This window comes from Aphis gossypii, chromosome 1, assembly GCF_020184175.1.
Source record: "Aphis gossypii isolate Hap1 chromosome 1, ASM2018417v2, whole genome shotgun sequence".
Classification (NCBI taxonomy): domain Eukaryota; kingdom Metazoa; phylum Arthropoda; class Insecta; order Hemiptera; family Aphididae; genus Aphis; species Aphis gossypii.
Window position 1 is genome coordinate 53,131,103 of NC_065530.1, and position 27,241 is coordinate 53,158,343.

The 27,241-nt window shown below is 35.6% G+C and overlaps 1 protein-coding gene across 18 annotated transcripts in view; it reads left to right on the plus strand.

The window, feature by feature from the left end:
• LOC114129106 (homeotic protein antennapedia-like) overlaps nt 1-27,030 on the plus strand; it is a 183,471-nt gene extending 156,441 nt beyond the window's left edge. For 15 of the 18 annotated variants that reach the window (XM_050197159.1, XM_050197156.1, XM_050197161.1 and 12 more), the window contains 3 exons: nt 10,360-11,759; nt 14,864-14,875; nt 23,785-27,030. In XM_050197159.1, the coding sequence (XP_050053116.1) occupies nt 10,841-11,759; nt 14,864-14,875; nt 23,785-24,035 (1,182 nt within the window). In that variant the 5' untranslated portion in view covers nt 10,360-10,840 and the 3' untranslated portion in view covers nt 24,036-27,030. Of the gene's footprint in view, nt 1-7,357; nt 7,639-10,359; nt 11,760-14,863; nt 14,901-23,784 lie in introns of those variants that run through there. The other 3 variants (XM_050197172.1, XM_050197174.1, XM_050197173.1) reach the window with 3 other exon arrangements.
• Nucleotides 27,031-27,241: the final 211 nt, after the last annotated feature.

Consider the following 27,241-nt stretch of genomic DNA (forward strand, 5'->3'; position numbering starts at 1 on the left):
AGTTACAAAAGTTTAAACATTTTAAATGTAAGTTATTGAGAAATAATATATTTTAAAGCGCATTATTAAATTAATGTATCAATTTTCATAACTATCTTTGACTTAACTATGAAATATGTATACATGTATTTTTTTTTTATATAGTAATAATTGAAAGTTATTTCTTCATATTTTATTCTTAATATTTCTAATGTTTATAAAAAAATGCATCTGTACGTTTATTATTGGAGCAAATATACACAACTTAATATGCACTATATTATCATGATAAAAGCTAATCATTTAATTTTAAATTTATAAATAAGTAAGAAAAATAATGCTATATGATCATTCAAAATTTTTGGTTCGTTGTGCTATGGTTATATTATGAATCACAATATGATTATATAATATGTATACCTATAGGCGGTAGCCGTTTAGGATAAAGATTGCATATACTGTACTTACATTATAAAATTCAGTATAATATATTTGATGTTGAAATAATGTACATAATTTTAAATTTAAACGATATATATTATAATATCTATATGTTCACGTGAAAATAGCATTAGATAATATAGATATAAATTAAATACATCAACTTCATTACTTAATGACATAACGTTCTGAGATAAGTAGAAAATCTAATTTAGTTTAATTTCATGTCAATTGAACTATTCATTTGTGTCAATAATGCATTATGGCCGGTATGGAACCAAATCATTGAAATGTTTTTTTAGTCACTATATACTCACTAGTATATTATAATAAATCAAAAAAATTATTTTAAGAAAAACTTTCCTAAATTTATCAAATTATGAAATAGCATTTTATAATGCTTAGCTATAATCTATGTGTAATATCATAATTAACACTATAATTCTACTTATAGTACTAGTTATAATTGTTCGGAGTTAGGCACAATCAATTAAAAAAATTAATTTGATTATATAAATCAATACATTTAGTGTTAACAATGAATTGCTTTTGTTTCAAATAATATTAGTTGGTATACCTACGAAGTAACGTAATTTATTTCTGAAATATTATCTCTTTAAAATTATTTTGAATTTTTATAAATTATTAATTTTTTTTTTTCAATTATTTAAGTTATAATATTGTTAATAATTCCTATTTTCTTAGATAAGTACTATCTTAAATTTATTGCATCCAAAATGATTTCTTTTGTTCATTTAAAACAAAAGAACTTTCAATACCCATTGAACAAATATCAAAAATGTAGGGATTTGTTATTATATTTTATTATTTTATACTAATATATAATACTATATATACTGTTTGTACTTTATAATGCATGACGTCATAATACAATTTGATCATTTTAAAATAATAAATTGCAGTTTACTTAAAAATAAGTTATTATGTTGTAACATTTATTTGAAATATTAAGTTTTATCTAAATCTATTTATAATTATGTCAATTTAAAATATATTACTGAGTCTTAATTAAAAAAAAAAAACTTTAATTAACTGGATTAATTTTCTAAAGCATATTAATTTAAATATATTCAAATAAATTATTATTTGTTTTTCCAACGTTTTGTTTATTGATACAATTTCGATATCACAACACAGTAAGACATAGAAACATAAAATGATCAAAATTCTGATAATTCAGTTTAATTTGCGGCTAATCAAATAAAACAAAATTTAAATCAAACGTTTTGTTTACATCCGACAATTTATTATATGTCGTGTTGTATAGACCTGATAAATATATCCATAGATAAAGAGCTGGCGGCAAACATCACATAGTAATAGTATTTCGGTACACAATTGTTTATGCGTCTGTTTGAACTGCATCATCGTTTTGTATGTTATATTATTATAATCTTGAAATGCTCACAGAATATAATTAATAACAATAATTATAGATTGTCTTTTAACTGGCGTGAAAAATCTTGGTCGACGAACGCTCAGCGATCATTATAAATTATAACATTATATTTGGTTCGAAGCGGCACGGCGGCAAGGTTCTGGTGCGTACAGTTTTGCACGGTCGATTTAAGGTTATTATTTTTTTTATTTTTGTTGATAATTATTATGCCGTGTAATCTCTAGACCGGGAAGAGTTATATTTTATTTATGTATACACAAATATACAGTTGTTATACCACGGAGACTTATGCGTTAAATTATACGTCGGTTGTGGTGGTGGTGGCAGTAACGGCGGCGATGGTGTTGAAACAGCGTTTTTACGACTTATTAAACGGTCGTAAAGAACGCTGACGATAATTTGCGCTCGAGGAATGGGTTGACGAGAACGCTGTGGTTTTTATAGCTCTGTAATGTCATTGTATAGTACCCACGCACGCGTGGAATGGAAAAGGGGACGATGAAATCTCCCTTTACGTTGTATTAATATATACCCTGGCCGTAGAAGGTACATAAAATATTTTAAACAACGTTTTTTATAGCCCATATTCAACGGAGTACAATCATTGCAAATTATTATAAACAACGAATTATTCGACGTGTACCACTATATCATTATTAATATTGCCATACATTTCGCACCACCAGCGTTCAGTATTAGTCACGCGAGATTATAGAACGATTTGACTTTAGTGAACCGCATAATATAAATACCTATATATATGACATATATGTATGGCATATGTATATGTATGTATGTACCTGACAATTTGTATTTAGTTGACAATCAATTCGGTTAGGTCAAACACAGAGTAGGTACATGTACCGACTTCAGAGTCCGCTTTATTTAGCATTCAATCTTTCCACTGCTCCAGTAACACTTAAATAGTTACGTTGGTAATTTTCCATTTTAAACTATATGTAAATTCACCACAATTATGAGTATTATAAAAAAAAACCTCACCATAAAATGCAATTTTAATGCAACGAAACATTTTCGATCGGATTTTCATAATGTATATTATATAACACGCCTCTTGCCGCCGCCTCTCGACAATGGTTTCCCTGATCGCCATGATTGCCAGCAATGGTTCCGCTGACAGTTGACGGATGATGCATCGTCCCTTCGACCCGTAGGCTCCACCCAGCCACAATCGAAAGGCCTTTGTCCGTGAGGCTATGAAATATCCCGTGGCACCATCTGTACGCCGATCATCGAGTTGTGAATGTTACAATATTATTACTATTATTATTATTGTTGTTGTTGTTGTTATTATGGATTACCCGATTTTCTAGGTGACTATAAGTTTAATGACTAAATAATTACATATTTCACTCATGAAATAGCTGTTTTATAATTAACACGATTACCTTACGTGTAACTTCAAACATAGGTTATTGTACCTAATCTACCTAACCTACCCACATTATAAGAGAATTACATTATAAATTTTTTAAATTTAAAATTTTCCTGGTTCAGGTGCTAGTTCTGTAAGTAATTTTCTGTTTTTTTTTCATACTCATTAAAATTAGTTAGGTTACAACTACTGTTGTAACTTAGCGTAGTTCAATGTATTTTTTAACCAAAAATTATTCGTTCTAATACCAATCGTACGCTATGATGTTCTTTCTGATTTTTATTATGTTTTATAAAAATACATTTTAACGTGTTCTTTGTTCGTTCTATTATAAATATTATAGAGAATATTTGAATATTTTTTCAGAATGAAAATCAGAGTAATCATTGTAACATTCTTATACTATAATAATATTAGATTCGTCCGTTCAGTAAAATATAAAACATTTTTTTTTTCTTAGGTGATAAGGTGTATTTATGACCGTAGTCTATTATTAATTAATAATAATAACTTCTAAAAAGCAAATAATTTATAATTATAATTGATAAATAATTTAGGTTTAGTTTTTTTCCCCACACTTTTTCCATTTTTTTTGGAATCATTTCTCTTAGACTTTTTTTCACCGTTTACTAACAAAAATATTGTTAATTTAATAATATAATCACATGAGTTAGAAGAACAGTTCTTTAATCGCAAAAAAATAAAAATAAATAAAAATAGCTTAAAATAATTTATAAAAAATAGTTTGATAAAATATGTCTATAAAGTTGCCTATAAAATTTTCCCTAAATTTTAGTGGTCACGATACTCAGCAGCACACCATCCTTAAAAATTGCACGCAACAAATATGTTTCCGAGTAAATTTATTTATATTTTCAAATTGTACTATCGAAGTTGTCCGCTGCTTAACCATATTATCATAGGAATACTAATATTGTCGTTTCACAGTAATACTTCTATTTCAATTGATTGAAAACGTTGTCTAAACTCGGCCGTTTTTAGTATATTATTATTATTTTCTCCTCATGATATTACTCGAGTAAACGATTATGCCCGACAAAATATGCGACGCTGCACAGGTTGGTGCCGTGCGAGTGTGGTTGCTTGACCTCACAATTTCAGGCGCCATCAGTGGTCGTTGTGTTGAAACTATTATTGTTATTGTTATTATTATTTTCGTGTTATTCCAAAACCACAACATCGTTTTGATATGTATTGTATCGTACGCATATCTTGTTATTTCGACCGACCGCTATCAGAGCGTAATACATAGTTTTGATCATTATTCATAATTCATAACGATAGTGTCTTGTCCGCTCAATGTTAGACAGAGAGAATAATATTTTATATTTTTAGTATTTTATGCGATCTGCTTAAATTTCTCGGTAATTAATAGGTTTGATTATTCGGTTCGCATCGTCGGCTTTTCCTCGTTATCGAAACGTCGCGGATCATTAATCAATTTTACAACAAATAATTTATTAGCGAAAAATATTATTGTGTTTAAATAAATTATTGCTTTTGTATTGCGTTTAGTCGTCCGTCCGCACGCGTAGTGTTGTTTGCGTTGAACGCGCGATGGTAGCACTGGGCGCCGACGTACGATGGTTGCGTCGTTCTCACATAGATCATGCTCATTGATCCAAAAACGGAGAGTTTTAATATTATTATTTTTATGATTTCCACGTACGACAGTCTCGCAAAAACGCGCACGACGGCGTTATAATTATCGTTATAATATTTTTATGTTTCTAAAGAGATCGCAAGCGCATTATCGTCATCACACCATGTTTTGTCAATATTTTAGCTTGGATTTAATCTCGTCTATCCGTCAGAAGCCATTCTGTCGACGGTTACAGATCGCGAAAAGTCGGTACGACTGTTGTACAACAACGTCATATTGCTTATAAGTGTAGATCGATTAGATTAGGTGTCATCGTCGTTGTACGTATCGTTTCGAATATTACGCATTATACTGTCGAATAATTATCGTGGTCGACTGTCGTTCCAGATCGATATAAATTTAACGAGTGTGTAAAGTGTAAATACTTGATGTACTTCATTTTGACGACCATTCTGCGTGTAATATTGTGAACCTATCTCGAAATTCCAATCCAAAACACAGAGTACATCGCAGTAATGAGTGTATTATAATACAGCACTGCACAAATTATAAATATTTATTAAGATTTTGTCAATATAACAGGTTAAAACGTTTTACCGTTTAGTACGCTATTATTATTAGGTAATAAAATCGTATACGTCAGTACCGTAGGTATACAAAATAATATAACGAGTCGTTATCGCTGTGCATTAAAATTGTGTACGGATGACGACGACCTTTAATGTTTACATCGCTCTGTGGACTCGACTTGTAGTAATAACGTAATATTAATGTACCTATTAAGTTGTTATATAGGTTACTCATTCACCGTAGATTAGGTACTATTACAGATATACTTTGAAACTCTAAATAATTCGCGACACGACCTTACGCAAAATATTGTGTACAATATTCGTTTTGCTGTACATGAAATAATAATAATTCGACGTTATTGTAGTCGTCGTCTAGGAAAAGGAATTGTCAAAAAAAAAACCCACGGGAATCGGTTACTAAAAGAAAAAAACCGTACAAAGATTAATATACCACTCGGATGTTTCGTATATAATAACAATAATAATATTATATAATATCGTAACGGTGATATTTGTCGGTTATACACGACATGTACTCACGGCGGACATGGGTAGGGGATTTATCGGGGCCAAAAATTTGCGTCCATTGCGATAATATAATATACTGCGCCGTAAGACGATTCGGCGGCGGAGGAGATGGCGGTGGAGAGATCGGTGGATTTAATATAACGGAACTCGAAGGTGTATTGTCATTCACTGTATATGTATAATGTATACGTATTGTGCACGAATAAACGAATACGGCAAAAGGGGTCCCAGTCACCGTCACTCTCACTCTCTCTTCGTCTCTACCCACGTCGTTCTCGTTCTATCGAGTTGCTCTGTCGTACCTCCACGACCACCAAATATATATATACATAATAATATACAGCCACCTCGCTGTACATAAACTATACCTATTCATCGAGTTTTGCATATTAATTTGGGTCCCGCCGGGCTTTAAACTGCTGCGGAACACCGCCGTCGTCTGATGAATTTATGTTTCGTTTATTCATGACGCACTGTGCAAACCGGTCAACCCTTTCGCGTCCGCTTTCAACCCCTAAATGCTCGGGGATGACGACGGACAGGCGTGCGGCCGCACAAAAGATGCGGAAATTAAGCCCTTGGGATCTTCCTCCTCCGTCGTCCCGTCGAAATATTATACGATATCGTTTTTGATGGTTAACCGTGTTATAACGCCGTTTTATTTTATTTTTATTTTTTTAATTGTGACTATCAAAGTCACGATTTGTTGTCGAGTCTAAAATACGTAGGTATGTGCATTGTGTAGGTGAATCGTATTGTAAATACGACATGCACGGTGCACCTGCAATTAGTTGGAAGTCATTAAATACTGCACTTAGCATTTAGACCAGCAGCTAAAGGTCGCGTACCCCCTCCGTTTTCAAATGCTTTTACCGCATTCCAACCGTGGTTTATATACCCACCCACGCATACCATACCATACGTCTGTTATTATGTACCTATTACGATTGCTATAATATAATATAATTATATTATTATGTTTACCACCGATGACGTCTGCGCGTTGACACATTGTTTGTATTATCATCGTTATGGAGTGTCTGAGATAAGATATTATGATGGACCATACGATTGTTATCCAAGACCGATCGGAAAACGACAAAACACGGCCTAGCTATGCTGCGCTGGCGAGTCAGAATAAGCCAGCTTAGTGAAATTCGATCCGTCTTCCTGTGTGCCCTTATTTTCACCATATGTGTGCGTGTTGTGGCGTTTACTGCAATATATATAATATTATATAATTGTTAGAAATAGGCGCACAGGACGTCCCTTGTATATTATATATTATACACGTGTTTATGAGGAAATAACGAACCGCTAATCATATCCGAAGGACTAGTATAATGTGCCGAAACCGACCCTGTCCGCCATTATAGCCGTGTTCGCGTTTTCTAGGTAAAAACAAACAAAAAAAAAATTTAGTTTTCGATGTCCCGACGACTCGGGATGGTGTCGTGCAACGTTGTCGTCACGAGTGCCGTCCAGTAATTTCGCGACGAACGCTATTGAATTCGATAAACGCGATATTTCATGAACATTATCGGACGCTCATGGGTCGTTAAACGATTTTTCCGACGTCGTTGGTTGCTTGCCTGCAAAATATAAATTCCACTATTGGACATCTCCCGCACCGTCGTCACGTATAGCAAACACATTGCAGTGGCGTCCGCATAGTATAGTAATTATTGTTTTAAAATATTTGCATGTCAAACTACACCGAATTTGAGTCTTAAATCCTTACGGCTATAATATGTCAATCAAATTATATACTGGTCAAAACTGATCAACTGTATAACAATATTTTAATCGTAAATGCTTCCGCGCGTTGTCCTATTATGTATGAAAACAACGTGGCTACACGATCCTACGGCAGTTGATTTTTCATGGAACTTTTGACCTATATATAAATTAGTGATGATCAAAACAAGACCAAGACCAAGACTTTCAAAATCTTGGTCTTGGTCTTGGTCTTGCGGACCCGGTATTGGTCTTGGTCTTGGGTAACCACCTTAATCTTGGTCTTGGTCTTGGTATTGCAAACTCAGTCTTGGTCTTGGTCTAGGTCTTGTGCAAGACTCTTGCAAGACTCTTGCTATTTTCACAAAATATAAAAAAAAAACTAAATATCTACCTGTTATAGCTGTTTAGGTTTTTTATTGAAGTAGTTAAGTCCAATATATTATATAGTTTATTGATAATATAAAACAATCAAACAATTTAATTTTTGTTATAGGTACTAGTTTAAAACTTTGCATTTTAAAATATTATGTTTATACTATTTTATTTGTATTTGTATTTGATGAATCAATTTACCAGCATAATTAACTTTATAAGTTCCTATTACATTTATAATAAATATCAATAGATAATTACTAATTACTAATGTCTAGTACGGAAAAATCACACAAACTACGAACTAAAATATCAAAATGATACCTATCTACCATAGTCCGTAATGACTTCCAGCAATTATTAGTACATTCGATTCAAAGTAAAGGTGTATTATGGATATACATATAAGTCATAAATTATTCTATGAGCAAGACAACTTTCGACGTTTTCATTGATTTTGGGAAAAAAAAACATTTTTCAGTAATTAAAAAGTATGAAATAAGTATCAACTATATTATGTTATTTTGACATATTAATTCCAATTATTTCTAATCATTTTTTCAATAATTCGACATTTCTTTGAATATTGATCAAATTTTATAACAATACAAATTATTTCTTATTATTTTCGTTATAGTTAATGAAATTTAGATAGTAGATAACTAATGTTTTCGGGGAAAAAAAAAATTTGCAAGACTGCAAGAGTCTTGCAGTGATGGTCTTGTTTTGGTCTTGGTCTTGCAGCTTCGGTATTGGTTTGGTCTTGTTCTTGTAAGCCTAATCTTGGTCTTGGTCTTGCTAGACCAGTACCGTCTTGGTCTTGATCTTGGTATTGGTATTGCAGCAAGAGTCTTGCGAGACCGCAAGACCAAGACCAAATTTGATCATCACTAATATAAATGTATATATGTGAATCTCAAGCCGGTCACGATAATAAAGTTCAAAGACCATCCGGATTAAACGTTCGTATCACATATTATTCTTATATTTGGAATGCACTGCACACTGTTAATTGTTATTATACCTATATATATCCTTTTAAAGTGATATAATCTCGCAATCCAGATTGTCAATTATTGTCTTGTGTATTTAAAGCTTTACACTTTTTATTACGACAAATTTAATTATAATTTATTGAAATTCGTATTTTTTTTTTTTTGTCGACTTTTGTATTTGCTAGTAGTACGATAACGAGCGTGGTTTGTGTACACTTCAGTGGTAATATAAATAACATGACCAAGACCATTACGGTCCTATTAATTGAGCTGTTGTGGATAAAGATTGCATTAGACGTATAGTGTACACAACTCATTAATGACAAGAAAAATATATTAATCTTTTAAAAACACGTCGAATATATATAAAAAGGAAACAATAGAACAACCGAGGGGCAACAAAACCATATACACACATATTATATAAGTATCAAGGTACTTTAACACAAACATTGAAGTCTTTGAGTACTATACGACGTAATATAATAATATAATATAGTACCGGATTGTAGGAGGGTCTAGTCGACGGCGGGTACAAATCTCCATACACGCATTTCATTCGGAAATGCCCGACGCGATAAGCGCATAATAAATAACAAAAGTGACGGGGGCCCTTTTTTAATGCTCATCGCATCGTGAACTAATATTATAATGCACACCAATGGATCATCTGGTTGGTTCGCGTTGACGAACCGGCAACTTGTCGTCGGGCGTGAAATATGCAGTTTATTCGCGTGCAAAGTGTATGCAGCCGGCGCGGGACAGCTGCTCCGGCCTGCATTGTCGTCGCCGCACCACGTATATACCGTGCACAGTGTAAAATATAATAATGCCTACGCAATCCGTATAGGTACGCGATTTATACTTTATGTAGCATACGAACCGGTGTTCGGGGTGCGTTTGGACGGGGTGGTGGTGGTTGGCGCACGAGCCCATTGTGACCCGGCGATGGACGTATTTGTCATCTATTGACGGTGCTCGACGTCCCGCGGCCGTTGCGGTGGAGTGCGGAAATTCGCAAAACAAATATGAGCACAAAGGCTTGTACGATGTATAGGTAATATCTGCACACATGACGCGTATATAGTCGGGCGAAATCTGGTGGGGGCAACCCGTTCCGGGTTTTTGGGGGGGAGGAAGGAAAGAGATATTCGCGTCGAATGGCCGTCCGAAATCCGGCGTGTAACTACACACAACAATAATATCATGTATTTCTGTGCTGCAGCGCAGTTCCTCACACACGTGTGCGAACGATCGATTGACCTGTGTGCGTTTGATTTTGTGTGTTTCAGGGGCGGATTTCGCGTGCCCGACCAAGTGATCGCGACGACCGTCACCAGCACCAGCGAAATCAGAACATCCAACGCCAGCAGCAGCAGCAGCGACAGAACCGTCAACCGTACAGGTACCGGAAAAACCGCGACCGCGGTTGGAGCAGCGACACAGTCGGCGAATCGGTCGCTATCCACCGGACGACCCGTCCACCGTTGACCGTAGTGGGACGTTCGCGCAGTTGTCACCAACGGGACGACCATCGTTATCGTTACTGTCGGCACCAGCAACAGCACCGCTATCAGACTGACGGCGACGATGACGGCGTGCCGAGACGTTGCACTCGTCGGTGGCCACTAGGAGCCGCGCCACACGGCAGTCCAGCGCAACTACACCGCACCGGTGTGTAATCACGGTACATCGTACACCGCACATTTTCGCGACCGCGGTCCAGTGTCAGCGGCCGGCAAAGTGGAGGGCAATTGCGGCGACCTGTTGAACATGAGCTCGTACTTTGCCAACTCGTACATGCCGTCCGACATGCGGAACGGCGGAGGCGGCGGCAGCGGGGGCGGTCTCGTCGGAGGCGGCAGCGGCGGAGGCAGCGTGCTCGGCGGCGTCGGCGGAATCGGCGGCGGCGGCGGCGGCGGAGGCGGCGTGGTCATGGACCACCACCACCACGGCCAGCAGCACTACGTGGACAACGCGCCGTGCGACCCGACCGCCCGGCAGGGCATACCGCCGCACCACTACGTCGGGCCCACGGTCGGCGGACAGCCGCCCCAGGGCATGCCGTACCCGCGGTTCCCGCCCTACGACCGGATGGAGATCCGGCAGGCGGCCGCGGTGGCCGGCTACTACAGCAACCACCATCAGTCGTCCATGGACGGCTACAGCAGGCCCGAGTCGCCCATCGGCGGCGGCCTGGTCGGCGGCGGCGGCGGCGGCGGGGGCGGTGGCGGCGGCATGGGCCAGATGACCATGAACGGCCACACGCCCGTCGTGTACGCCACTTGCAAGCTCCAGGCGTCGGTGGCCAACGGTCTGGTCGAGCCGGGCAGCCCCACCGACATGGTCGACATGACCAACCACCACCAGCAGCAGATGACGGCCGCCGGTCACCACCATCACCAGCAGCAGCAGCAGCAGCAACAGCACCACCATTCGGCACCGCCGCCACAGTCGCACCACCAACAGCAGCAGCAACAGCAGGCGTACTTCAGCAACCTGAGTCCGCACCACCACCAGCAGCAACAGCAGCAGTCCGTCGTCCCGCCGGCGCCCGGACACCACAATCAGGTGGTGGTCAACCCGCACCAGCAGACGCCCCCGTTGCAGACGCCCACCGCTCAGAATCAACAGGCGGTCAACAACAACTCGTTGCCGAGTCCACTGTACCCGTGGATGCGTAGCCAATTCGGTAAGTACGATCGAGGTGCTCGATATTTGTGTATATTTTTCATTTCTCCAGCCAGCAGCTATTATTATCATAATACAAATTACACCCCCTCCCTCCCTATACTAGTCCCACCACATAGGTCCTTGACTTGACAACACGTATCGTTTCGATAACCCAGTTCGACGGACAATGACACGACAGCGCAGGTATATACTTGTTTCTAGCCGTTTCTCCGAGTGCGTAACATAATCACTAACTCACACGATATCCATATCCGATTTACGCGTTTGTACTATATAAATACAATATTGTACACAATAACCAAATAATATCGTGAACATCCTGACTTAGACTTGAATCGTTTTGTGGAATGTGCCTGTTTCTAATATTTTACGCTATCATATTATAATATCAATAATATAGAATTGTTTTATTTTGTTTTTGATTGTTATGTTTTTGTTTTTTTTTTTTTTTTTAGTTTGGCATGCGTTTTGTATCGCCACAATATTAAATAATAATAATAATATGTAGGTAATTATAACAGAAGCATGGCGTTGTACGTATAGGCCACGTTTCCTTGTACCGAACTTCGTTATCGTGTTTTTAGAAACGCACACGCGCACGGTGATATCGTAGATATCCACTCGCTGGTTTGCCATCGTTCGCGTGTTATAGTTGGTATAGTACAGTAACCATCGTCACCGGGGGTCTTCGCCCAGGTGTAATCTTTTTGTCGGCTTGTCTCCTGCATAAATCATATTTGAAAAAAAAAATTACGACGTCCGATCTCGATCACAATGGTCATTCGTTACGTATCGACAAACGGTTTTTTTTTTCGATTCTTTTTACATCTCTATCGTATAAGTGCCGCTGTTTCACAACAGGTCGCATATCGTACACGAAGGTGTGCATGGGCATGCATATAGTATATACCTGCACTCTGAAATCAATCAAATCACTTTATCTCGCGACGCACTAGCTACTTTGCGGGCAGTCTCGTTTTTATTCGACCGCCACCGCCTCCGTAAGATACTTACACGACATTCATTTTTTACAATACTTTATTCTTTTATATTCTTTTTGAATTTTTTGGTACAGTGTACACGTTTTGTCGATTTCTGAGAATTATTATCAACATGTGGTCACATCGGTGTTCCAGTCGACAAAATATGTTTTCGATAGAAGATTTGTTTCTGATATTATTATATAATATACTTCAAACCTACCTATTATTATGTCTGGTATTACATATCAGTACCTACGTAACATATCTACGATTTCGAATGTGTCTTTTATCTAAGTATTTATCGAAATTTATCTATGTGAATGTACTCATATCTAAGTTTATACTCTAGTGTTATCTTGGGACGTAATTTCGACATTCATCATATTTTATACAAAAAAAATAGATTTTTTTTGGAGAAATTTTCCGCCCCAGAAATATCTGTGGCGGGTGGTTAGGTTAAGATGGGTGGTGGTTGGACGTTTTTCGTTGTACGAGATTTTTTTTCCGTTCTCTTCCTGTTGGTAATGTCGCACAGTAGGTTCGATTAATGTACCGTGAAATGTATTGCTTCCCTACGACGGTTGTCGCCGCCGGTAAGCGGACGCGCGCCCGCGCCCAGCAGTCGCACACACGAAAAACCATTGGGGGTGACCCGTTGATGCGTGTAGAGAAGGCAAACGAAAAACCAAAAGGAGCCAACGATCCGGAATTCCTTTTCTTGGCCGATGAAAAAACGCGCTGCACCTCCACCGGACGCGCGTACACATAAATATATATGTATATATATACTCAACGTATAGCAGCAAAATTTGTCATCCAGACTCGGAGGTGGGTCAAGGCACTAAATTACAATACACGTTTTATCGAAACGTAACCCAGTTCGCGTAAATTTGAGCAGCCCGTTTTCGCATGGTAACGATATACCATTTAAAATCGTAGATAATAATTAAAATAAATCTGTTTCTTATTTATTTATCATAGTAATGTCATTAATGACGAAAATTAAATTAACGAAATTATTATGAAATATTGATTAACAAAATATTGATAAAATCATAATTATGATGGTTAAATTATAATTTATGTTTATTTTTATAATTGATACATATTTGATCCTATGTACATTTTTTAATGCATACAGATAACTCATTATAATATTTTTCAATATCCGCAGTATAAAAACTGTTCATTAATATTTTAGCGTAAAAGTTTCTAAATGTCTACAAACGTGTGGTGTGGCCGTGATAACTGCTGGTATATATGTTATATATATATTACAATGTGACGGCGCGTACAATCATAAATTACGGCTCAACAAGTGGCTGTTTTACCTCTTCCCCTACTACTGCTATCCCCCGCCTGTAAACACAAGTCCTCCACTTACCCCAAACCCGTTTAAAAGTGCGCATTTATTGTTATCATCATCATGATTACACCATCCCTCTTCATTCACTCTTCTCGAGCACTATACGATGTTTCGAATTAAGAATCATATACCTGTTATACCTATATACCTAGTTACATATTATATTATCCCTGATTTCGGGTTTCGGTCGTCTATGGTGTTTTCGTGTAAGGTTATTGGTTCGCTACGATTACATTCGTTTCATCGGAGATAATATCAGTCGCGGAGAAGTTTTGATATTTAGATTCGAAGGCGCATGAGATACTAACTGTGGAATGTCGCCACGACTCCACCGCCCCCGCTATCTCTATATAATATTATATTGGTCTCAATTGATCTCCCTCTCTGCCGTAGTGCGTCGAAACTCGGCTCTATCATACTATACATTTTTGTTTAATTATCAAGTATTGGGAACATAGTCTAAACCGACACGTGCTCGTTCGAAACGAATGCATTTTTGTCCAACAAAGCGCCTAATATTGTTATAATAAACATTCACTACGTAATTATTAGACAGTTAAATGTCTTATATGCAAATACGAAACGCGAAAACAACAGTTCCCGGTAAACAACACAATTAAACACCATTACGTTTTATGATATGTTCCATTATAATAGCTATTAGTCAGAGACAATGTTTACTACTATCATTATTTATTTTTATCATTTGTTTCTTTTTTATTTTATTTTACATGATTACGGTAATTTTTGCAGGTCCAGACTCAGGTACGGATGCATTTGCGGTATTTTGGTAATATTTATACATTTGTAGCAACTTTACGTGGCAATTATTTTTTTTTTTTTTTTTACTACTCTTATCTCTTCTTTCTTTTCTATCGTACATATTATATTCTACACGCTTTATACTCATTATTCTCTTTATTTTTCGTCTCATCAGCTATGAATAATATATAAAATACATTAAATGGTTTAAAATTTGAATTCTTTGCTCTGTTACAGTTTTTAATAGTACACTAAATGGTTCTTTTTGCTTTATTTAGTATTAATATTTGTATAGTATAATCATAAGCATGATATACTTTTACCTGTTGCATATACATAGGGTAATTACTGAAGTAGTTTAAACTTATTCTTAAGCCATTAAACGTTATAATGCACTGAGATTGTACAATATTGTATAAAAACAATATTAAATGCAAATGCACTTTAGCCGATTTCATTATATGACAATGTCGAACATATTTACATACGTTTCAATATACTAAATAGACAGTCATTATAATAATATAGTATTCTTTCGCGACAGATGTATATTAATCATCGATATGGTTAGGATTGAAAGTTGTAAATTTAAAAACTTACCATTTTTAGATCTGAAACTTAATTTTTTTCTTCTTAAGTTTTGCATGTTTTATTAAATTATAGTAAAGGCTTTAATTATACTTAGGTACTCGTATATTATACTAACATTATTATGAAACTCCTAATAATATATTTAAATTATTTAACATTTTAACTGCACGTTTAGGATCTCGATATGCTTATGGGACGTAAAAGTCAACCAATAAGTTGTTATTTATTTTTTTTAATTCTATATAAAAAATAGGTTGTAAATAGTTGACGATGTACACCAACGTCTAGTTTTTAATTTTTATATCAGGAACTTTGCATTAACTGATTTATTTATTTCTACATCGCCCGTAATACCTAGGTTAGGTTAAATAATACCTTTTGTAAATTATCAACTCATACCATGTATAGGTACATTGCATTAGGTGAGGTATACGTATTTTCTACGCAATAGTGGGTGCAAAGTTTATAATAATATTTTGAGCGACGGCGTTGTGATTAATCTCTTTAAATTCCTAATTTTTTGTTCCCCCATTTATTGTTTCGCTTAGTAAAATACATCAAAAGAAACGCATGTCGAGCGATCCGTCAAAGTTACGCGGGGCGAAACTTTAAGGTGCGGTACGCCACGTCCACCGCAGTCCGGAGGGTCACTGCCGCTCTCGTCAGACCAACAAACGTTTTTATAATTTTGTTTTTTTTTTTTGGCAAACGTAGGTGTACCTATATATAATATAACGTACTCTCTTAATCGTACTAAAAAGCATATAATTTTTTTCGTCTTGATGCTCCGTCTCATTTTGCTCACATTTTACATTTTCAAAGCGACCATTCTTTGTCAGCGGCGCATACAAATAATTAGTTTTCAAAAAAATTTGACCTGAATAATTACAAGAGATTTGAATTTTGCACAATAATAAATATACCAACTGTATACTAACAGCATAAAAGCAGAGGAAATCGTTGTTTTAATATATTGCAGTAGTTGCAGTTGTTATATAAATACACCTGATTTACTATATTTATATTTAACTGCTACTAAAACATGTAAACGTAGCAAAATATGTCAAACGCTCAATCATTTTATCGGTTTACGTATTCTTGTCGATCATTTTTGCTAGTTACATCGCATTACTAATAGACGTTTCGCGTTAACAAATCAGTGTTTTGGTATTAATTTCGTCTTGCGCGCGATGCTCGTTTTGACCGATTCGCTCAGCCTCCCGCGAAGTCGACGGAGTTCCCACGACTTAACGATAGATATAACACAGTAATACGTACGTCTCTCTTATTGTTATATTGTTCGACTACTACACACAGCTACGTAACTGTCATTCGTACACATAATACGAGTCTCACGCGCGGGTATCTTGGCTCAGCTGGTGTACAGATTACGATGATGTCGTCATTGTCGTCTTCGTCGTCGTCGTCGTATGTATGTATATAATGTTATTATATATATACAACCGACGACGAAGATACGAGAAGAGGATATAGTCGGCATGACCGTGTGCATCGTGATAATATGGCGGACCGGTGATGGAATGGGGGGGGGATTGGGCCATAATTCATAAAATATATTATACTATATATGTGCTCTTACGGCGTATATATATGTGTGCGCGCGTTTATCCCAATCTACAGATCTACAGATTGTGCCGACGTCACGGTCGTCAGAATTACATATGTATATATATAACTGGGGCTCGGTACAGGCGCTGTATAGCGACAAACCCGAAAGGACGCGCTCTTAGTGATTTTCTCTCACATAAAAAAATATGTAAATCTATAATAATCCGATTCAACATATACGTATAATATGTATATGTTATGCGTGCGTATGATAGGAATTGTATATTATAATATTGTTATGTATTCGCTTCGTCGAACACTTAACGCGAAATTTCAAAATCAAACTTTAGATACCTATACTGTTTTTGAATGCAATTTTTGCGAGTGATTGAATACATCAACATTTAAAATTATATATACCCACAATATTGTATAATATTGGTTGTTGGTCACGGTTATCATCCTCTGTTCAGTCACCGATTATTTTTCAAAAGCTTAATCTGCTGCAGCTGACTTCTAAACTCGTATCGATTTTTATCGCAGAATTAATTTTTGTTTCATATTATACTTTCACTTTCAAAAGATTTCCAATTCAGGAGAAACGATTCCAAAATATCGTTGGTCATAAACCGTTGGATGTAGCTGCACAGATGTAAACTTGATCTGTCTTATTAATAAGCTCGCGAGTTATAACTGCACACTAACCTTGCTAATATTGCACAGTATTATCCTGAGATAGGAAAGTCAAAAAACCATAATTGAAATTCGACGGTTATGTGTATGCTTTATATACCTTCTTACGTCCTACACATATCAAGACGATACCTTTATATTATATATTTTTTGCCTGCTAGGGGAAACGAGTGCTAATAATAGAGTCTTAAACAAAACTTATCTAATTTTAACCACACGCTTTTGAACTTATTGGGTGCTGGGGTAGTGTCCGTACACCGGTAGGTATATTCCTTTTCAAAATGGTCGGTGGCCCGCGTCTGCGGCTATGTCGGCAGCGCTGTGCTGTGTGTCGGACTCGACGTGACGGTGAAATGGTGTAGTGATGGACGGAGCGGGCCGCGGAGGGAACAATCCGTCATTTTGGGTTCGCCGCCATGAGGGTGGTTGGCGTCGGCGGCGGGTTCTTCGAGTTAATTAACTTTGTGCGCTCTCCGCGACCGAACGCCGCCCGTATACGTGTATATGCAATACGCGCGTCGTAATTAATATTTGCCTCGGTTCTCCGACAGACGGACTACACGCCGCCGGGTACACGCAAACAATCTTTTACCGAATTAAAACCACACGCAACACTGCTGTCTAAAAATACGACACGTTTTTTTTCCCACCCGTACTTTGTTTTTGTCATAATATACACATTCATCGCATCGCCTATGTACTACGTAATATATAGGATAATATTTTTAAAAAACAATTTCACTATACAAGTCCTTCGAGTCGACTAGGTGACTTGAATAAAAGTTGTGCAGGTGTGATCTATATATTATACACCTCTAGGCTCTAATTATTTATAATATTTATAATGCTGATTTCCGTTAGACCTTGCAGATGTTTACTTGACAACGATAACTTCGTTCAAAATACCGTAGTCGATAAATGTTTTCAAATTTAAGTACACACATATTTTTTCGATCAAAAAGTATTCTACAATAGCACCTCCGTAATTTAATCAGTTAAAATATAGTTAAAATGTACTAATCACGTCATCGTTCTGTTCTTGAAGTCGTTGATTAATTTTTTTTAAATATTTTTTTTTCTCTATAAAATCTTATAAATATTTACCTACATATAGATTTTTTGACTGTGTCCTATATATTATATATGATCAAACACTGCAGTATAAATAGATCCGAGAAAAAAGAAATGATTTTCCATATCATTATAACTTTTGTATAACTTTATAAGATATTATTACGTATCCCATCGGTCTCTCGAGCGTGTATAATATGTAGGTACATATCTTCAACGATGATACGATTTTTTTTTCTATATTTTTCACCTAGTGCGCGTCTTAAGCGATACTGCCTGAAACTTTACGCTCAGATTTACTACTCCCTCGAGGCCGTGCCAGCGTTTTTTCCGGTTAGCCATAAATTTCCTCTAGTTTCCTTTAAACGATCTCTCCTTATAGCTAACCAACCCATGTTTAGAGAAACGATGAATAGTGCCTTGTTATCTGCAGGTTATGTATAACAAACCTATGCGACAATATTTTGTGCTGCTTTCCTTTGTCCACTTACTGAAAATGTTGCGTTATCCAATCCACATCAAAATTGGAACCCGTAAAATATCATCTTAATATAATATAACGCATGCCTATTTTGTTAAAATTTAAAAAAATTTCATTTTTGACATTTTAATCCTTCATTTCAAACTCCAGTTATGGCGAAGTGTGTTTTATAATAATAATAATAATAGCCGCGCGCCCCGCCCGCTACACTCTTCACAGCCATTATTATGAACTCGTAAACTACGCCCGTAATATAATTAATCGTTTAAATGAATTTATAACACCGCTGCAGTTAATAAAGGTTTAAGCAGAGGATTACGCGCGTGTAATGCCAAGTCTCGAAGATTCGGGTTTACAAACAAATAGTTTTATGTCAGTTAAAACGGTTTTCATTGAAACCGATTAACATATTTTACTCGAGTCGTTTAACACGCGTATACATAATACATAGTGGGATATTATACAAATTTCCGTGACCGTGAGAATATTAATGTGAATATAATATCCACGCGCGCATAATGGTTATTTAATTCTAGATTTAAATAGTAGCTAAAGATAGCGTACCTACTTAAACGATTGTCAAATATTACGCTTATATAATATACTAAACATATTTATGGATATCGGGTATCCTAAAAATATATAGTACACAATTTTCTAATTAAATTCCATTATAGTGCCATATTACTTAATTAGTACAGAATATTATTTATTACTGAGATTCAGATTGTCTATTTTTTTAAATTTAATTTTATAAATTTATAACTGTGGGTACATACTGAAACCTAACAAACCATATATATAATACGTATGTTATGAAGTGAACAATATAATAACTTAAAATTTACATCATATCATATCATGTGTAAGTCCTGGTAACTTGTTACTGCACTATGTATAAAAATCTCGTACTAAAAACGTCATTGACGTTGTTATAATGTCATTTTAACGCCCACGCAATGAGATTTTATGACCAATTTAAAAACTTTGCGTTGTATATAAACGCAATATGTATAGTAAATAGAATGGATCAGGACGTCGAATGATTAATCACGGAGATTTCGTCGTCGCTAACGAACGGAACGTTGTCTTACACACGCGATCGTTATTATTACAATTTTCACCGTCATTATAATAATAATGTATTAGAGATGTTAAATAAAAGTTTGTTAATTTTGGATATTGTGTTTCATAAAAAAATATGCTTTTATATCCGTATCGCGATTTTGGGGCCAATATATTTTCTAATTTCCTAAGTGCTATATGCGAGTACAGTGTGGTCGTTAGAAGTTCACGTTGAGGGGGGGGGGAGTAGCAAAAAATTACAAATTACTCTTGGTACGTCTGTCATGTACATAATATTATATACGCCTTTAAAGCCGTTTCTCTTTTTTCTCTCACCATCCCTTCCCACCACCACCCCGTTATTCTATCACTTACTCCCCGGAGGAGGTCGCCGCTTTATTTCATTTGACACACACATGGTAGTTGCCGCCGTCGTGAGCCTTTTACGTTTTCGTTAAATCTCTCCCTATATATATATAATATTATTTCTACTCCGGCTTTCCTTCCTTCACTCACTGTCCCTCTCCCTCACTCTCTCTCACTTCATCTCCGGTTTAGTCTATGTTTTTTTTTTATAAATATATATATATATATAATACGGTTTGGATGCTTACTCACGCGAACGGCGGCGACCGGTCCCCGATGGGAACACGCAGCCGCCGCCGAACCGCGCGCGCTGCCCGGGAGGCTGAACGAAACGGGGCCTGCCCGCCGCCGCCATAAATCTTCGTCACTTTTGACACACAACGTCTCTCCTCTCTCTACCCTACTACCATCTCTCTTCCTGTGCAGCCCACCCCCGGTCCTCCATCAGCGTCGCCCATCCGACCTTCTACCGTTCCGCCTGGTCCCATTCCCGACGGTGACCCCACGACTTTCTTGTTTTCGGCATACACTCTTACACAAAAAACACACACATGCTCGCATCCAAGGACTACAGGTCCCTACGTGTGTGTATAGCCGACGGCTGCACGAAAACGTCTAGCCCGTCCAAATAATCTTTTTTATAATACGATGCAATATTATCCTCTCTCTCACTTTCCACCCCACCGTAGTTCTCCTTTTGGATCTAAGTCTATCCCCCGTTTTTAAGTCTGACGGCGGCAAAGTCGGAAGGCTCTCTACTTGTGTGCGTGTGTGTATTGTATATATATATATATATATAGGTATGTGTATATATACACGTGCGGGCGGGTGCGCTATTAATACGTGTCCTCTTGACGCGCTGCTGCTCACGACGAAATCCTTATACATACATATATACTTACTCACACACACTTGTATATACGACGCGAGTATTGTATAGAGGTATAATGTATCATTATGTACTGCAATGGCGTCACGCGTATGCGTGAGTGTATGGGATTAAATACGAGTATACTTAAGTCCGCGCGATCAGTCTGAGCATGCACACGGTTCAACGGACTTCCGCGCTTAATACTTAATGCATGTATAACGTTATTATGAAACCGGAAACAGAACGAATAAATGCAGAGTCGCGCATTATTATATAGACTCGTCACTCGTATAAGACGAACACGTCGAACTTAGCTCTGTACGCTTTTCCCCTCCTATTCGTAACTCTTTCGCTGTTCTGAAAATATCGTTGATATAACTATAATATCTACGTGTGATACCCACCTGCACATTTTGTAGTATTTCAATTCAATACAGCCTATCGTTTGACCATAGTGTCAAATTCAAATCATGTAGGTACGATATAATATATTTATAGGTAATTTCGATTGCTAGATCGTGGCAGTAGACATTTTTTTAGAAGAACGCAAAATCCTGCTTTTACGTGTACACCCTTACTGTGAATACTGTCGATTTTTTTTATAGTTTTATACGATTGCACGTAATCAGTTGTTTTTTATAAAATATATTATTTTATTTCTCAATATAATAAATGTTTAAATTTGGGTGGTAAACAATAAGAGATGGCACTGATTTTAACGTTTTCGTTCTTTGAATGATAGGTAATATATACCATACATTATAATATGTTTTTATACCTAGGAACGAACAAGAAATACCCTCCGTGATGTCAGATACACATACATATTGTATACGTATATAATACAACACAACAATGCTCAGTGTTACGCATGCTATATAGAGGAAAAGCGATTAATTAAAAACGTTTTCATTGGTCGCGTGGTGTGTACAGCCGTCGACATTATTCCCCTTCGCGGCCGACTGTTCATATATAATATATATGTATGTGTGTGTTTGTGTGTGTGTATCGTAACGACTTTGGTTGATCGGTCGGCTGCAGTGGCCGTAAATGCGTCTTCACGGCGATTTCCTTCCCCCACATCAAAAACTCGTTAAGGTCTTTGTTGCGCGCGCGAAAAGAAAGTCTCAATAAAAGTTTTTTTTTTCGTTGAAATTTTCACGAGGTTAATCGATCCCTCTGCTGCCACCGCCACCGTACTTACCTATATATATATATATACATATACAAAAATAAAATGGCTTATTACTGTGCCGGACCTAATCGTCCATTGTTGTAAGGTCGTCTATAATATCTTATACTGTATAGGTATACTGCATATAATAATATGTATATGTAGGTCAGTCGTACGTTTATTTGTATGTGTCATACGCCTTTCTCCGTCTAATGTGCGATGATAATAGTGGAAAAGGGTTAAAACGCGAGAAAAACGTTTAATTCGCTCGAACAACGCTGCTGCTGCCACCGACCAAAAAAAACTAGCCGCTTACTATTCATATTATAATACTATATGCTTATATAATAATACGAATTGTCATAATTCATAATTATTGAAATTCATATTATGCTATTTTCATACCAGTAGAAATCCCATCAGGACGCCTGTGGGAATAATACACACATAGGTAGTTATATTTATGTATTATTATATACAGCGGGAGTGCTTTGTTATACCCTTTGCATGATTTTAATTAAATAGAAAAATTACGATTTACTACCGTACGTTGCACGTTTTATATTATACCTAAAACTATATTTGTACTATTATAACTAGAGCTGTGCGTTTAATACATTAAGCAAGTCTTAAATGAGCATAAAATATTTTTGCTCAAGATATTTATGAATATTTTTTTTTTATGTAAAATTAATATTTTTTTAATGATTGTTATTATTATAAAGACATTTTTGAATAAACTGTTTTTATGTAAAAATAATAATAGAAAAAATTCAACTTTTATAAGTAAATAATGAGTAAGTTTTGTCAACCTTGTTGGTGTAAACTATTAAAATTCGTGTACAGAATTAATTTCATAACAGATCATCATGATCGAACTTTTTATTTCTTAAAATAAAAGAACCGTCTCCTACACGTATACAATATAGATATTAATGCATACATATATGTTATGGGCTATCCTGTAAAGCTCGCGTGGCATCAGGCCGTCACGACTTATCGTAGTTGTCATTGCAAACGTTATGTTTCAGAGCGGAAACGCGGCCGGCAGACGTACACCAGGTACCAGACGCTGGAGCTGGAGAAGGAGTTCCACTTCAATCGGTATCTGACCCGAAGACGGCGGATTGAAATAGCGCACGCGCTGTGCCTGACCGAACGGCAGATAAAGATATGGTTCCAGAACCGGCGGATGAAGTGGAAAAAAGAGAACAAGACCAAAGGCGGCGACGGCCAGGGAGGCGACGGTAGTGATATCACGCCGCAGACATCGCCGCAGTGATAACGCACCGTCTTCTCGTCATTATTATTATTAATACTATTATTATTATTATTATTATTATTCTTATTATTGTTACTGTTGTACTTGTACGCGCGTGTGTGTAAAGGTGAAAAGGCCCACAGTTTTCCGAGTGCCGTACGTGCGCGTACGTGTGTCGCTGAGTGTTGGGCGCGCGCACTTCTGTTTGTGAGTGTGTGTTAGCGTTTGAGTGTGAGCGAGTACGCGCGCGCCCTGTCCATCACCGGTCGTCCGGAAGTGATGCGACGTGTGCAGGACGATGATGGACTTTGGCATTTATCGTATAATACATACTTTATAAAAATAAATTCCAAAAAATGATAATAATAATAATCATGTACTAAATCGCTCTGCAGTATAGCTTAATATAATATATTATTATAATATATTGGTCACCACCATATATTATAACAATATTGTTAATGCGATTACACAGCGGGGTTTAAATGGCAAACAATAATATTTTTTTAAACAATAATCTTTTTATTGCATATTGAAAAAATAAAACAAAATAACACACAAAAAAAAATGTTGACATTTCGTTCTGGGTATATAATAATATATATACACGCGTAAAAACGTATCTCAAATCATTTTTTTTTTTCATTTTTCGATAACAGGAAAACGTCCTTTATCAATTTTTATCATACGACGGCAATACTATAAAATATAATTACGTGTAAAATTTTCCCTCGCTTAGGAAACTTATTCTAAGATTGTGTCTAAGTCATTATGTCGTAGGTTTTTTTTTTTTAGTCCTCGTTTAAGTTTTATTTAGTTCTAAGCAAACAAATAATAACGATAGCAATGATATACGTAATAATTTTTTTTCTCAAGTATCCAAAGAAAACGACATAAAGCTCGTTGGTTTACCACGAAGCAGTTTTCGCTATTCACGCGGGTACACATATGAACACACACAAATATAAATATATACGATATGTATATATAATTAAAATAAAAGTACGCTATAAGTAACATATATTATATTGTAATCATTTTTTAAGATAATATTTTGTTATGTGCGTATCGTCGCGGTCGATGATAACGCGCTCGGGATCTCAAAACCAGCTCAAATAACACGTTCTCGATAATAATAATAATGTGTATCTAACATACTTGCCTTATCTTAACATACGTGTTGTACACGATACATAATATTATATACCTATAAAGATATTGTGTATCATATTAAGTTGTATATTATAATGTGTGTGTTAGTGTTTGTTTGTGTATGTGTGTGCATATGTGCCTGTGTGTTTGTGATTATGTCTATATATCTATACTTGTATATATATATATATCGGTTTAAAATTCCAGGACCAGTTGTTGTTTGTTTGTTTTTATTTTTTATTCAACTTATAGTGCCATTAGGAATTAGACTGGCACCGCGATTCGCGTCCGATACGGTGACGGAGATGCGATTTTATATTTTCGCAATCACAGCATCCGTCATAATAACATAGTCTTGCGTGTGAACTCCTAATCATTATTACTGTCGTTAGTGAATTCAGTCGTTGTAACTTATAACCACTGTACGTATATAATATTATACATTATTATAATATAGGTACTTGTTGTTTCGACCGCGACCTTCGATCACACGAATACCGCACAATCGCTGCCACCGCCACAGTTAATATTTAAATAACAAAAAAAACCTACGTACAATATCGTATAGGTACAATATTATAATTTCAGTTTTTTCGTATGTATTGAATGACGTGGAATGGGGCCCGGGGAATCGTGCTCGCGATCGGACGTGGAATTGCGGTGAAAATAACAATGATAATATAATATTATATATTAATTATACTATTGTAACAATTTAAATGCTAACGTACCAAAGGTGGTATTTGCGTATACTTTTGTTTTTGTTTTTTTATTTAATTTATTTATTTACGTTTTAATTTTTTTTTTTTATGTAAGAGAGAAAATATCATAAGAGGAAAAATAACGCGTGACTCAAGTACATGCATGTATATTAAGTAATTATAAACGATTATTATAAATAAATTCTTTAAATGTGTAAATATTATATATATATATTAAAATATGTTTAGACTTTATATATTGTAATAAGGTAAAAGCAAAAAAAAAAAAAAATGTTTATATATTTAATTAGAGATCGGTCCATGCCACTACTTGTTTACTTGTTTTCTCACACAAACTATATATATATTTTTTTTCGAACACACAATAATACTATAATTACCATCTTTGTGGTTAAGAAAATCCGCAAACTCATTTTCGAAAAAAAAATAAAAAAAATGTATTGTGCAATTTCATCGGCTCCGCTAATCAACTGTTTTCCGTATACATAGTTCAGCAGAACATTAATTATAATTGTTATTATTATAATGCATGTGTTATGCTCGTGCATAAGCGGAAATTATTGATTATCAGCCCGTTTCATTAATTATAATTATTTTTTTTCTCTTGTACATACATCATAGATATTCCTTCTATATGAATATATTATATAAAATATATATATAAAAAAAAAAAAAAACATTTATAGAAATAATGTTTTTCGAAATTGAAAATCGTTATGATTTATTTGACACTATTTCTTCATAATATTGTACAGTTCAGAGAGATTTTATTTATATATATATATATAAACAATAATATTAATATTATATACAATTTTATTATATTATATAGAAAAAGCGTGCGTGTGCTGGTAGATTCTTCATTTTATTAACCATTTTGTTTTTTCGTTTTTAATTTTATTATTATTATTATTTTTGTAAAAAGAATTTTTGTATAAAAAATTATTTATTCTGCAAAGCCTGGCAAGGATTACCTCTAATTTATTTTTACATGCTAGGTAAAACAGTGTAAAAATGAAAAACGACATATATACGTAATTAATAAGTCTTGTTTATTTTTTTGAGTCGTGATAAATAACATTAATGTTGAGTACTTATATTGTAATACCAAAAAGAAAAAATAACAAAATTTGAAAAATCAACGTTGACACATTTTTTAATTTATCGACATTATTTAATTAATATTTTTAATATTTTTTCCGATTAAAATATATATATATATATATATTATGTAATAAACGGTCAGTACAATGAATATTAAGATAATTGAGTGTTGTTATGCAGCATTCACGATAAGTTCCTCCTAAAATATTAGAATTAGTGTTCGTTACATTTTTAGATTAATTAAGTAGA